This window comes from Corvus hawaiiensis, chromosome 5, assembly GCF_020740725.1.
Source record: "Corvus hawaiiensis isolate bCorHaw1 chromosome 5, bCorHaw1.pri.cur, whole genome shotgun sequence".
NCBI classification, from domain to species: domain Eukaryota; kingdom Metazoa; phylum Chordata; class Aves; order Passeriformes; family Corvidae; genus Corvus; species Corvus hawaiiensis.
In genome coordinates, this window is record NC_063217.1 from 28,797,956 (window position 1) to 28,813,856 (window position 15,901).

General features: G+C 39.5%; 1 protein-coding gene across 1 annotated transcript; it reads left to right on the forward strand.

Annotated features, from left to right (window-relative positions):
• Nucleotides 1-4,479: 4,479 nt before the first annotated feature.
• On the forward strand, nucleotides 4,480-12,598 carry EXOC1L (exocyst complex component 1 like). The gene is made up of 3 exons (XM_048305228.1): nucleotides 4,480-4,664; nucleotides 8,239-8,369; nucleotides 10,173-12,598. Exons 1-3 carry the CDS (start codon nucleotides 4,544-4,546, stop codon nucleotides 10,434-10,436), a joined length of 516 nt encoding a protein of 171 aa, XP_048161185.1. The 5' UTR covers nucleotides 4,480-4,543; the 3' UTR covers nucleotides 10,437-12,598.
• Nucleotides 12,599-15,901: the final 3,303 nt, after the last annotated feature.

Genomic DNA, 15,901 nt, shown 5'->3' on the forward strand with positions numbered 1-15,901 from the left:
AACTCATAGGATTTAACTTGACTTTTTTTTTTTTTTCCAAACTTTATTCCTATCTTTATAGTTTTACCTCCACAAAGAAAACTGTATAATATTGAATGGGTTATATTTGAATAACAAAGTGCTGAATCCATCCTGCCAGGATTTCATGCTGTTAATCAAATGTGGCTCCAATCCATCAAAGTGTTATTAGATGCTCTGCAGAACAGGAACTGAAAGTCTTATTATTTAAGTTAATTTACTTACACCCTTAATTTTTAGTTCATAGATGTATTGTAAAATTCAACATGCGTAAATTCTTCATAGAAGAATTGGTTACTTCTTGTTTTGTGCTATGTTTCAAAATACGCTTTCTAACTCCATCCATGAAACAGCATCTGGTTACTATTCTGTGAAGAACATGTGTGTATTTTCTATTGAAAGGAAAATTTTGGGTTGGATGTTGGTGTGGTATGGGACCATTTATCTCAATGACACTCATGACTATATTTTGAAAATGATAAACCAGTATAAAGTCAAAGAAAACTTGAGGAATTTGAGCTACATTTGAATAAAATCAAGAATAAAATCTTTTACCTTATTTCTTCCAAGAAAAGTGTACGGTACTGCTTTTTAAGATCAAATAATTACATCATGCCATTAAAGACATCAGCCACACTTGGAGTTTAGAGTTCTTTACCAGAACTGATGAAATCTTGAGTCACTGTCTGTTTGAGCACCCAAATACCCTGGTGTTGAAACTAGACTCTTTCAATGACCCCCCCCCAAACACTCAGGAGAAAAGCAGTTCTGCAAGAACATTTTAACCAACTGATGTCTTCTACTCCATGTATTTCTATGCTTCTATTTTCAAACTGAGTGTCTCAAGCTGTTGTTTTCTGAATAGCACTTCTGCATGAAACACTGCTATCTGTGCTGCTTCAAAGAGCTTTCAGGACAACTTAGTTAGGTTTATGCTTCACTGCACAGAGATCTAAGTTTATTGGCACAGCTACAAAAACATGGGAATAACTAGTCATAATTAGGAGCCAGATCATCTATAAATGTCAGTGGGGAAAGAGACCTGAGAAAAGTGAATCATTAGTAAATCACAGGGAAAAAATGACGATTGTTCAGAATTAGTTTTCTGAAGTCAGCTTTGGAAAGTACTCTGTACAGCTAGGTCACTGTAGAATGTCATTCACAGCTTCTAGTTAACACTCTAAAATCTCATCTATGATGTTGAAAAAGTGGTCTGGAGACTCCAAGTCGTGAAGAATATTTACAGATAATAAACTAATTGTTAAGAGAGAAAACCATACCCGGCTGAAACCTCAAAGAGAAACAGCAGCTATTGGAAAGTAAAGCCTATTATAAATTATATTTTTCAGTCTATAGGGATTCTTTGCAGCTTTGAGAAATTATTCTTCATGTTGTATTTTCCTTTTCATTATTTCATGACATTGTCAAACAAGGAGCAACGGGAAAGATGTTTCCAGCAAACACTACTTTGTAAGGGTGTGCCAGGAGCTGAGAGAAAGATCAAATGTACATCTTCTGGAGGGCTTCAACATGCAGATGACAGTGAAGTCCCACCTAAACACAGGAGCTATTCTACTGTGCCAGTAATGACTACACTTAAGCCCACCACAATTAAAGACGATTTTGCTATTGACTTACTGCATTTTGGATCAAGCCTCAAATAATCAAGTTACATGCGTATACTAATGCCCACTGGTAGATCCAGTGGGCAGAAAGAAGTTGTGGGACCCATCATAAATATTGTTTCTAAAGCTGGTAAATAGATTTTTACCATAACAGTGTGACTGAGAAACAATAAAGATTAAAGAGATTTATCCTTTTAGGACCTGTTGCTACATCTGTTGAAGTTAATATTCTGGGTACAGTAAAGAAAACTCTACTTGGATGTGGGAAAAAATTGTGGGGGAAAGATGGGGAAAAAAGGTACAGAAGTAATTAATATTTAGCAGAAAGGTGTAAGACACTTCCTTATTGACTACTTCTCCCTTTGTACACCTCTGGCTGGGTTAAGGGTCGTGTGGCTTTTACAATCATCTCTAATTCATCTATCTGGACAGTTACATGCCAACCCCAGTTAAATTTGGATGCAAATTTCTTTGCGGCCCTTGTAACACTTAGTTCAGTTTGTTCTGATTTATGTCTATAAGACCCTCATTCAGGTGTGGTATTATCTCAGGAAGTGATGGCTGGCTGGGATGTTGGGTCTCAGTTGATAAGTTGATCCTGGTCCATGTGTATCCTTGTTGGCCACGTGAGTTATAGCCCAGCTGTTGCCTTCCAGACTGCTGGGAACTGGGCTTACACTATTGCAGCTAAGGTGCATCTGAAATCTACTGTGTTGTAACAGAGGATGCGTGAATAAAGAATTGACAGTATCAAGAGCAATAGTGAATTACAAATTTTTATGTTTCCTGTTGAAACATTACCCATTAAAATCATTATTGCACCTTTCTACCTATATACTCAGAGGGGTTGTTTAATGCAGCATTTGAGAATACAATAAAGGATATTGCAGAAGAATATTAATATATCAAGACTCAAAACACTCTTGTGGAAACTTACAGCATGATCAAACTGTGAAAAATGGAAATCTTATTTAAAGAGATCAGATCTATGCACCACTTCTGTCTTAGCTCCATCACTTCCAAGATGCCAGTGATGCTGCACTTGCCATCTAGGTAGTTTCTCTGTTACCAGCAGAACCTTTAACAAGGGAAAAACTGATTGAAAATTCTTCCAGAGCTGCAAGTATTTTTTGGAAGGTATTTTTGTCTGTACTTTGGTTGCTCCAGAACTGAAAAAAAATATTGAAGAATCTGAGATGCAACATGAGCTACACATTGGCGGAGCCAAAATCAGCTTCCTAATGAGGAGTCTGGCACTGAGTATGAGCACTGAAACCTCCAGCCATGGCACTAGTAACACTGGTGGTGATGAACTGAAGCCTTGGCAATTCTGCTAAGGTCTGGCCGACAGAGACGGACAGTGAAGTGCAAGCCTGTTTGTATACCAGTCCCATATTCAAGGCATGACCAAATCCCCAGAGTGGGCAGGAACCTGGGCATCCCTGTGCCTCAGATATCCTCTGGACAGTCTCCATAAAAAGGCATTATCCTGATATGCAGATGTCTCGATTTGGAAATGAGCATCTTGCTTGTTTCCTAAAATAAGACTATAAAGGTAACAGATTAAATGTGTCCCTAAGCCCCGTACTTATAAAACCTGAAGCTTAGAGTAACTTTACTGTCCCAAATCAGACATGGAAATTAATCTATACATCTAAAAATCACAACTGTGTTTCCAAACACATGGGACCAAAAGAAAGCATAAAAAATCAAAACCTAGTTTCTTTTCAATCCTTTCCCACTTGTCAACCCAATATGCTTAGTTCCTATAGCAGAGGATGATTCTCCCTAATTTTATGTCATATTAACTTGGTTCCATTTCATTTCACATCACCAAAGCACCATGTAGACCTCTGTCACGAAATAATTCTAATATTGCCAATTTTTAAAAAATCCTCAGATTCCAAATGTTGTCTTCACTTTAGCACTCAGTTTCATTCCAAGGTACAATTCTTTCCATTTTGCATTGAGATCGTTAAGAATGAAAAACTCAGTAAGGTATTCAGATATACTAAGCTTGAGGATAAGAATTAGAAGAGAATATCCAAACTTTTATAAGCAGCCAGAAACGAGTCCAAAGGGCAGAACTCTAACACAGGCTGCCATGGATACTGGAATTAGAAGAGCACCCAACTCCAGGAACTTTACCCTCACATCTGCAGAGTGGCAGAAACAACCAAAATTTCTGCAAATACACTCATCTCTGATATGAAAGAGCTCTCATATGTGTAAGAGAGCACCATTCTGGGGATAGCGCCCAGGCTGCACCTGCCCTCTGACGACTCCTCCAGAGGTGAGTTCACTTTCCGTTTATAAGGAGTAGCATAAGATAATTTTCTCCTTAACACTATTAATAGCCAAAAAGCTATTACTGGAGGAACAGTGGTGACAGCCATAAGGCTATCTAATCCTTTATAAATTCTCAGCTCTTTCATCTACTGATGAAAAGAATTGCGTTGACAGCTCTCTCTTTTTTGGTAAATCGCCTCTAGTGTGATTACTTTGCATCCTTCCCCGCTCGCTCTCTCCTCCCGTCGGCCGGGGGACAGCCCGGGCGGGAGCCCCGACGGCACCTCCGGGACTTGGCTCCGACGGCGGCGGGGCCGCGCAGCCGGTCCGGTCCCTGCGCCGGGAGCGCCCCGCTGGCGCACGGAGCGCGGGCGGGAGGGCGCGGGGCGGGGCGGGGGGAGCCGCGGCCCGGCCTCTCCCGGCGCCGGGGCTTTTAGGCGGCTGCCCGGGGGCGGGGGGAAGTGGCCGGGAGGGAGCGGGTCGGTGTCGACCATGCCTCCCCCGCGCCCCGCGGCCCCGTGCGGCCGGGGCGCAGCCTCCGCCGCGGTGCCCCGTGGCGGCTGCGGGGCGCGGGGGGCCGGCGCCCGGCGCTGAGCAGCTCCGCGGGTGCGATGTCCTCGCTGGTGAAGGAGGACCTGGAGAAGAGGCTGTTCGGACCCCGGCGGCAGAGGCTGCACGAGTTCATCGAGGTGGAGGGCGCGGGCGCCCAGCGCTACTACCTGTGCGCCGCAGGTACGGGGAAGCCGCCGGGCGGGGCCGGGCTCCAGCGGCTCTGCCAGGGGAGGCGGGCGCGGGTGGGAGCGGGGGGATGCGAGGGAGCGGGCCGGGGCTCAGCGTCCCCCGGGCCGGAGCGGAGCAGCGCCTCGGCGCGGGGCGGCTGCCGGCCCGTCCCGCTCCGCCGCTCCTCGGCAGGGCACGGAGCCCGGCTCGCTGCTCCCGCTCCGCCAGCAGCCCCCGAAACGGCGGTCTCCGATTTCTGATTCACACCGGCTCCAGTTTTGACACTAGCGGAGGAACACGACATCTGCCCAGCAGCTGCGGGCAATGCTCTGGCCGTGGCAGTGCTGTGAGCGCCTGAACTGCTCTGAAAAGAGCAAACCCTGTAGTTCTAATCAGGTTTTCCATAGAAAAGTGTAACAATGCATTAACATTGCAGGAAACATTTGTACTTTTTTGCACTATCCCTCGTCTTTGTCTAATGTCCTGCATATTGTCTCTATGACATTTTGAACAACAAATTTTGGTTTAAATAAATACACATTGGAGTGAGTAATTAGCACAAACTTCGAGTAAAACAAGATTGCTTTAAGTGGTAATTATCTGGCTACTTTCTAAATTTCTTTTCAAGTGAATAATCTGTTTCATAGGGGTTTTAGATCAAGGTTTCAGAAAAGCTGGCTTGTTGGGGTTTTTAAATTATTATTATTTCAAACCACTGGAAGATAGTAAAAAGAGAAATGTCATCTGTAAGTAGTTAGGTTGAAGTGAATGATTCTTTCAGTCTGTTTCCTCTTCAGGTTCAAAATACATATAACAGGTAGAAATAATCTGTGTGCTTCAGACATAGATTGGGTTGGCATCCAATATTCTATGTTCATTATCTTTCTAAATATCTGAAGTCCTTAGAATACATGAGTTGTTTTGCAGATTATTGGAAACCCTGACCCAGCTATGTTCCCTGTACTCCTATAATTTTGGTAGAACAGGCTTTGTATTTTAGAACTATAAGAACAATTTTAAGGAATTAATTCCTGAATATCATAGGGCTTCTAAACATACAGAAATACCAATCTCATTCATAGTTTATGAAACTGTCCAGTAGAAGTATGATTAGTTGCATGTGGTAGATCTATAAGCAGTTCACTGTTGTGAAACATCCAAAAAGGAGAAATAACATCATGCACCTTTAAAATCTTTACTAAAAATTTCTCTTTCAGGTAGAGGAGAACAAACCATTAAAGAAAGCCTCTAATCAGATTTACTGTTTGGAAGTATCTAAAGATATAAAGGAAAATTCACGTAGAGTACTAAGAGTAGGATCTCTCCCATATCTAATATTAAACTCTCTTAATATACTCAGGCACAGTCGAGTAAGTGGTGAGTAGAGTGGAAATCTGATTCTGAAAGATGGGTTGCTTCCAGCTGCCAGCAAATACTGTGCTCTGCAGTGATTCTGTAGGATCAAAACACATTATCTAAAATCTTATCCCTGCAATGCAACCTCTGTGTATTTCTGTTGATTTCAAATTACCACAACAAAAAAACAGGAAAAAAAAACCAAACAAAAAACCCCAACCAACCAACAAAACCCCAGTCAAATTATAGGCAAAACTTCAGTGGTCTATGCCTTTTGAAATGTGTGTTACAACAAAATCCTGGTGTGGGTAACTGAACCATCTTATTTTTGTGCCATATGGGCAACACTATTTCCTTTCCTTTTCACAGTAGCAAGTCCCAGTCCTTGCATGAAGGCAACAGTATTCTTTCATGAAACAGATTATAAACCCTAGAAGAATGTAGAGCTGAAATGCAACCCCGTTCAGGGGTTATCACAATCCGGTATTGGTATACCCAAGAAAGAATGGTGGGGATAACATTTTATTGTCCTACAGACACTGAAAAAGGTGTTTAGTCCATGAAAGTCCTTAGGAAATACTTTGTGCTCTATGAAGGTATTGCTATAGCTGTACCCTCCTCGAGCAAAGCTTTTAGAGCTTAATAGAATGACATGGTAGATCTGAACTCATGCTCTATATAAAAAAAAAATTCTCTTTGGCTCTTTTAGCTGAGAGCAAGATCAAGCAGAATGTAAAATGCAGGAAAATGAATTTTTTTTTTCTTAACTGAAAATAGCACACCTAAGTTTCACCACTAGGTTCATTATGCCTTACATCTGTGCTCTGTCCTTACGTCACAGGATTTCTGTTGTCGGAGGGGTAGAGCAGTGGCCGTGTGGGGTCCTGGGGGCCCCTACAACATCCCTTTGTATTTTTGAGAGGACTTGGGGCTTGGGCTTGCTTCCTTTTGTTATAACTCCGAGGGAGACAACATATTCCCTTACAAGCTAGCAAACCAACAAACAAAAGGGGTGAAACTGAAAGTATGAAGAGAACTTCCTAAGATTACTCTGCTAGATTTGCTTGCAAATGAAAACCATTGTAATTTCTCCATAGAAGATAACACAGTAGTGGTCTTTTGGTTAAAAATGACTGAGCAACTATGATTGATAGGACTAGGAAAAAAAAAAAAGTAATTTGTACTTCCCAGGCAGGGAAGCTATAGGCTGAGAGAAATTATGATCAATTAATATATTTTTCCACTGTTTTTCTTTGCAATAGAAAAAACCACATATGCCTTACATATATACTTTGTTGTTACTTAACCATTTTCTTATAAGAAGGTGAAAAGTAAGAGATGTTTTAACAGAAGGAAGGTAAAACCAACAAAGTTTCAAAACAGGGTAGTATTTAGAAATAAAAGAATTTTGCTCCCGTGTTCCTAGCCTCATGCTATGGTGTCAAAATGCTCCTGCCAGATGTAGGTGACTTCTTGACCATAACTTGGGCTACCAGATAGCTTGGGAATGTTGCCTGCCCTGCAGCTATCAGCAACTGGATGTGAAGGAGATTGTTCAGGCTCTGGTAGTTTTCACACTCATAATTGTCTGTTACAGAAATCCAGTCTCCTACTCAGCACTCAAGGTAATCAATTAATAATGGTAGTTATTGCAAAAAGCATCTTCATTTTCTTTTTAATCTTGTTTCCTGCCTAAGTTGGAAAATAGTAATTTCTATAAATTTAGCACTGGACAACTGGAAGCCTGAAGAAAATTTTCAATGTTAATTTCATTAAGTGGCCTAATTACATATTATATAGGGAAATAAGAGTTTTGCTTTTAAAAAGTAATGGCTTCATAAGAGAACTTCCTTCGAAGAATGGAAAATAGAGCACAAGTCATGCTAATACAGAACCTTGGCAGAAGTTTTGCAATCTTCTAACTGTAGCACATCAAAAAGACTCCCTCTTGAAGTAAGTAGGATAATGCAGACCCAGTGCCAGAATGAGGCTTTCATTGCACTGCTAGTGAATTCACATGAAAGGCTTTTGAACAGACAAGACTCCCTCTTCACAGGGTGGGTAAGGTAAATCATAAATCTACCTAAAGCTGATTGGTTTCTTTCTGTTGTCATGACTGACAACATTGCACTATTCCTACTACCTAGGCAAAATAAAACTATCAAGTCCAGTATCATCATAACTTTAGGAAGTACTTGCTTGCATATCTAAACTATTTTTTTTCTTGCAGTAAATAAAAGTAAAGAAGTAGAAATATGTATGGTTAAACACTGGCGAGTGGACCGAGAGGAGAAATATGAAATAGTTGAAAAGTGGTTTTTGAAAGATCTGGAGATGATTGACGGAAAAGAAGCAGATACTGTAAGTGTTACATTATGCATTATGTACATAGAGAATAATTTTCTTCTTTTGCGATTTGGGATACGAGTATTAAAATGCATTATCAGAAAAATAAAGTTATGCTACCGAGGAATTTTGGCTTTATTGCATGTGAGAGTCTCCACATCACATTGCACTGTTGCAGGGGAAGAGGAAGGCAAGATATTTTTGTTGATTTGTTTATTATAATAGTCTTCATCTCTCTGGTTGAGACCTGAGGCAGAAGCTGGGTGTTTTCTAAATTGGTCATCCTATCTGCTAATAAAAGTTCTCCATCTGCAGCTTCCAGTCTAAACTGCAGTTAACGTAATAGATTTTAGAGTGTATCTGAAAACAAAATTTCATTTAAAAATTTTATGGAGACTGTGACCCTTTCATTTGAATGTATGAACCTGTTCTCTATGTGACAAAATCAATCTATAAAATATCATGCAAGTGCATGATAGCTCACAAAATTGTGTCTTCCACATAGCTTAATCTCACATTACTTGCATCAATTCAGTATTTGCCTATTTGTGTGTGTAAATATGAAACAGCTTTGGCTAGATCTGGCTTACCTTGCTGCTAAAAAAGCACTGATCTCTCAGATACAATTTCAGAGGGTAAAATGAGGCTGCAGTAGTGCAATACGGAACAACACCAAAACTAGAATTAAATCCTATTCTACAAAAGCTAGAAGAATATGTTGAGGATAGTATCTTACTGCATGTATGATAAGATGTTTTAATAGCTGTCTCTGTATAATAAATGTAGTCCAGAAGTACTTTTATTCCCTTTGAAAGTGTTTTCACTAGAATATGTAATCTGAACTCTATTTTATGTTCACTTGAAAGAGAAACCAAGAGTCCATGAGAAATGTTTCAGAGCCTTGTTTCAAGGAAAATGACAAACTGGGGTTTTTCTCGCGCTGTCCTGTGCACATAGCCCTCAAGGTCAAAACTAGGAATGCAGGAGACAGGGTGGGTGAACTCAGCTCCAGAGTACCCCTTCACCCTGTGAGCTCTTAGCAGTTTAGGCCCGAGGGGGGAAAAAAAGACAAAACTAATAAGCCTTTACATCCCTTCTCCAAGTTAACTATCTTCTGGAGACACTCCTGTCTCTTCCCCAGACAAGGAAGCCAGAGGATTTCCTTATCACTTGCTGCATGAATTTAACTTTCTTCTGAAGCGTTGTGCTAAAACAGTCTTCAGAAATGATTCGGCCTTTCACAACCGGGATGATCAAAATCTGTCTCATTTTTGATTAAAGAAAAGCCTAAATGAACCTCAAACTCATGGGGTAATTAACACTGCTATAAATATTCATAATAGGTATTCATATCCATAGAATTTAAAATAATTTATCTGCTGGTAGGATTAATTGTGTCAAAGAGCCAGAAAGCATTAAGAAATACAACTAAGGCAGGAAGGGCAATCAATATTCTTCTTCTCGCACAGTCATAGACAGTTATAGTCCAAGTCAAGAGCTTTTCATATACTGTTTTAGGCAACACAACAGATTGATTCAGTTCAAAACAAGACTGTACAATCCCAATAAAGTACAGCATATTGCTTGACCAAACTTGGAGAATTTTACTCAGAAAAACTCCAATGACAAAGAGTTACAGCTGCTACTTCTTAAAATTTTAAAAGACCCTTTAAGATGAAGAGCAGAAGTATTTGAAGTCCTTTAGAGCCCATCATACAGAGAAAAGCCCTGCAGGTAGCTGGGCAGAGAACAACAAATTGCAATTCTAACACTGTAATATGTGTAGTACTTTCATTCTCTCTCAATTTTTTTTTTTAGGATAATCCGTATTTTGATATGCATTTCCAAAAAGTCTACAATATGGAAGCATATAGTTGTGCATCTAAATACACCTTTGCTCGAACACTAAGCAACCTGAATGCGATGTACCTTAAGAAGGACTTCAAGATTGTCAACTTTGATGACACCTACCTAAATGATGATTCAATCTGGTCATCCAGCAATAGAGATTTCGTAGTAGTTATGAAGGTTTGCTTCTATGCTTTCAGCCTTTTATGTCTCTCCCTCTGTCGTTTGTCCTAAAGATGTGTTTTCTAACATTGAGGTGACTGGTTGACTTTCACTGACCAGCATTTCATAAACCATCTGATCAAAAAGTTAGTAAGTGATATGCAGTGTCTCCTTTTTAATGCTACACGTAAGTAAGAAGTGGAGCATACTTTTTACATAAATAGTTGATAATTCATTTATATATGTTAGGAGGTCTTCACTCTAGCAAATACTTATATATACAAGAGACTGGAAACATAGAACCAGTAATTATCATGGTCAGTGGTGATTGCTTATGTAAGCAGAGTTCAGCATTTGCTTATATGTTCATGGAGGTATAAATTATCTTTCACTAATAACTCAAAATACTTTTACAGCATTAGGAGCATTAACAGTTAGTTTATATCCTGCAAGTAGAAAAAAGAAAGGAATCAATTGAGTTCTGTATGAGAATGATGCACATTTCTATTTCCAAATGTGTTGAAACACAGAGCTCCGTTAAAGAGATCACACCTACATCCCTACAAGAATCCAATTCTCATCCTGATGGATAGGAGTACTGCAGTCAGGTACCACGGGACCAACTTTTCACCTATGCAGCTATACTATTTTTCCCACAGAACATTTAGTACTTCCTCTGGCCTTCACGTTATTTGTGATACTGTCTTAGAAAACAAATGTTCTTAAGCAGCATCGCTTTATTTGTCAGACCTTTCAGAACTTCCATGTCATTAATGTCTCCTTTCTTGCCCTTCATTGCTTATGAACAGGCGTGGTTAGGGAACAGAAATTGTCTCTATCTCTGAACCAAAAGATAAGAAAATACTATGTAAACAGTAGTAGTTGGCTACTAAAGGTACTTTGTAGGCAAGCAATAGACTTTTCAAAATTCATAGAATTACGAGAATTATTTTCACTAGTTTCTAGCTAAGTGTAAGCATATTCAGTGCACTGCTTAAAGGCACACTAGTACTTAGAGCTACATTTACCAGGGGGTGGAGTCTAGTTTGGAATGTCTCACAAAAAGTAACATCTGGACTTGTGATAGCAGCATACTACAGTAGAAACAGAGGATAAGTTGCAGCTGTGTTGAACAGAAGCTGAAGAGAACAATCTTAATGATAAGAAGCATAGTGTTCCTGCCCAGTGTCAGTCAGCTACATTAGCTGGCTGTTCATCCCATAGTCAATAAAGAAGTGCCAACCCAAAGAAGCTCATTCAGAGAAGCTTCTGATCAGAATGTCCTGCAGGGGAAAATTAGCTTTCTCCTTTGGCAGCCAAGAGAGTACAGGAAGGCAGGCTGTTGACGAAACTGGGTGTGGGCTTGGAGCTGAGTGATGTCAGCTCCTAGTAAATCAGAGGCTGATTAACCAGCACCTGCCATCTCTAAAACGGGATAGTTGTGCAAGGGTACTGTGCTATACTGTGGCTTGTACTTAGCTTTTGTCTTTCATGTGAACTCCCACCCTTGAAAACATTTCTGTAAATGTTGTTTGGATTCAAAATTGAAATAACATCAAGTAAGTGAGAATATATTTGAAAACCTGTAAAATGTACAGCTTTCTACTTTTTAAATGTTATCCTATTGTGTGTATATAGGAAAGCCCATACCTTCGGTTACTTAATATTTGGAAGTTAGATATTTATTCTAGTCATATATTGTAAATTACATTTGTTCTAACAAAGATCTTAGTAATTATTACTGTAGTAAGACAGCTGTGAGGGCAGTTTATGTGGGCAACACAAATCCTCTGGAATTTTTAAGGACTTAAGTCTTAAATTTGCCACCTAAATACTGTTAGAGAGAAGGATTGTAATTTTAGTGATTGTTTGCATGATACAGTTGCTCTTTTGAGAATGTCTTTGGGATAATCCAGTGCAAGTAGGCATGCTGTGACATTTGAGTATTAGCTACAAGAAATATTTACCCAACATCCAGCTTCCACAAAATCATCTAATATAGAAAATATAATTCATGCTACTGCTATCTATGATACATTGTCTTGTTTGAATTGCGTATTGATTGTTGAGGTCACAATGTTTTCCATAATATTTACAAATTCTTTGCTTAATAGGCACAAGGAAATGTTTTCTGGGTGGAAAAGCTTTCATCATTCATCTTGTAATAAAAACATAGAGCTCTAAAAATGAGCACTTCAGAAAATTCTTTTGAAATAAAGTACATGTATACTGAATTCTTGCCCAATAATTGTCTGTATCATTTTAGAAACTGATGACAGGTAAAAGTTACTATAATGTTCAACCATATTTAATGGACTTTTACCGGTAGTTTATACATTTTTATTCTTGTGCTATATAAACATTTGATAGACTATATTGGAAGACACAAACCTGCATTTTATGTGGAAGAATATGCAATTAAAATCTCTCTGGCATTTCTTCTGTCTGATAACATAGTATTTCAGACATTCTTCACTGAGCAATCAGACTGAGCAAAAGGAATGGAAAAAACAGGGACATTCATTGTCCAAGTCAATTATTTCAGTTACTATCAAAAGGAAGAGCACTTTAAAAGATCTTTGTGGACCTAATCTAGGGGCTCTTTAGTTTCACAGTTCACTTACAGTTCTCTATAAGATGTCAACTACCAAGTGTAATTGCCTAGTTGTGCTATGGGAAGTCTGAGGGACACTGTCACTTTGTGGTGAGCATAGCACAGCTGCACCACAGGACACAGAGAATATGCTAAATTATAAATGGAAAAGACCCAACAGGATAAGTAGCCCATCTTTCAGTTAATGCAGAATTATTTCCTACATCACATTTCCTGACCTTGGATAAATGGAATGTAGTTTGAAATACAGTATCTGGGGATTCATCTAGTTCTCCTGGAAGCATTCTCCAAAATTGAATAGGAAGAAACTTAAGGGAGTAAAGGATTAACACAAATGCATCTGTAGCATTCCTATAAAAGGTTTCAACTACACGATGTACACGATGGAATGAATTAATATGTGAGATTGTGGATATAATGCAGATTTTCTTCAGAAGACAGCATCCCATCAGTTCCAGAGTGAAGAAAATACATGGCAGCCTGAAAAATGAAGAAGAGTGATCATAAGCAAACAGAAATTCATGCTCACATAAGAGGCAGAAAGAGAACAGAAGCTGTCATAAAAGACAGGTGATTTTTTAAATCTATATCTATATTTAAACACTTTAACCAACATCAGAATTATGAATACAGGGAAACCTATGACAATAGAATTTATTTAAATATTGTATTTATTTAAAGTAGAAGTACTCCTCTCCTGTGGGTTTATTTTTCGTGGATTACTAATCTTTTCTTGCATCTTAAATTAAACAAATACAGATCAGTGCAGAATTTTAAAAATAGTTTTGGAAGTGAAACAGAACAGGGAGCCTGTGCCTTTTATATTTTTCATACTTCTTCTCCTTTGTGTTTTGGAGTCACACACATACCAACATACTTCTTTCCAACACAAGCCTATATTGTTTTCCCTGTCATTTACCTATTTCCCAATACCTTCAGCATATAAATCTTTTTCTAGTAAAGTGAGTGATTGTATTACATAATTTTTAGTACGTAATTTAAGACTATTTTGTCATGCCTTAAAGTCAGTATTTGAAGATCACACGTCCTTTGTACAGAGCATCTGTGGAAAGCTGAATTAGGAGGGGAGAGGATGGCACTGTGCATCTTGGAAGATGATCTATGTCAGTTTTAATGTGTAAACACATTTTAGCAGTAAAAAGTGCATTTTGGTGTGGTTTCTTTTTTCTTTTAGCATAATTAAAGCTGAAAGATAGGAAACTAGAGGGTTCCGTCTAATTACAACAGCTTTATGAAATCTTGTCCAATATTTTATGGCTGCCTTGTCCAGTCTTTATAGATCTAGACAGAGACAGTCACATTTTGTGGCTGAATTGAGAAATTACCAAACTATAACTTCTATTTTAACCATGGCCCTCATAAATGATATATTATGGAACTATACAGCCTGTTGTTTTGTAAGTCAGAAAATAAAAGTACATTCAGCAAGACTTAACTGGTCAGTCATATTTAATCACTGAATATTCTGGGAAGGGACACGCAAGGATTATCAAATCCAGCTCTTAAGTGAATGGCCCATATGGGGCTCAAACCCACAACACTGCTGTTAGCACCATGCTGTAATCAACTAAGCTCATCTAAATTAGTACTTTCAATCAAGTGGAAATATGATACAGGAATTACAGAATCACAGTTTTACCTGTTAAAAATCCACTATTGGCAATTTACAACAATCTCTTGGAAAAGATGTCTTCTGCTGTTCTTTATTGGTCACGGCCTGACAAATACATTTTATCAGCTACACACTAATGTGAATACATCATATACAATTCAAGTAATCTGGAATGATTTCAGTCTGTCCTTAACTCTGCACTCAATTACACCAACAATCCTAAAAATTAGGTAAGTGTATTGATCCTGTGGAGAACCTCTATCACAACGAAGTTTGAACTGGAAGGTAGTTCCAGTTTTCACAGAATTCAGCAGTGGCTACAAGTAGTTATAGCCATTTTGGACATCAGTTCTCATGGTTACATGCCAAATCCTAAATATAGTCCCAGCATAATTTTTCCATCTGGATTATCACTGACATTGAAGACTGTTAATTAGTCCAGGCCTTTCTACCTAGGAGCAAAGCAAAAATCTGAATGCTGTTCACATTCTGTGAATATGAGCTGAACGTGAGGCAGGGTGTGCCCAGGTGGCCAAGAAGGCCAAAGGCATCCTGGCGTATATCAGAAACAGTGTGGCCAGCAGGAGCAGGGCAGTGACTGTCCCCCTGTACTCGGCACTGGTGAAGTCTCACCTTGAGTATTGCATGCAGTTTTGGGCCTCTCACTTTAAAAAGGAAATTGAGGTGCTGGAGCGAGTCCAGTGAAGGGCAACAAGGCTCATGAAGGGTCTAGAAAACATGTCCTGTAAGGAACAGCTGAGGGAGCTGGGTTTGTTTACCCTGGAGAAGGCTCAGGGAGGACCTCACTGCTCTCTTCAACTCCCTGAAAGGAGGCTGTAGTGAGGAGGGCTTCAGTCTCTCCTGCTGTGCCTGCAGTGAGAGGACCAGAGGAAATGGCCTAAAGCTGAGATGGGGAGATTCGGGTCAGATGCTAGAATTTCTTTTTCACTGTTAGTGTTGTCACGCATTGGAATAGGTTGCCCAGGCAGGTGGTGGAGCCAGCATCCCTGGATCTGGTACTGGGTGACAAGGTTTAGTGGTTTAGGGGTTGCAGTGATAGTGCTGGGTGATCGGCTGACTCGACGATCTCAAAGGTCTCTTCCAACCTGGCTGATTCTATGAAGTTACGTTAATCCTGATGCTGTTGCCAAATGGAATTACAGCATGTAGTCAGAGATGGAAATTGTAATTCGAAATTGAGATGGTGCGACACTGTAATGCATCTTTCAGCGCCAGGTTTACCTGCATTTCTTTTGCGGACACATTTGTCCCGGGGCAGCCCCAGCCCCC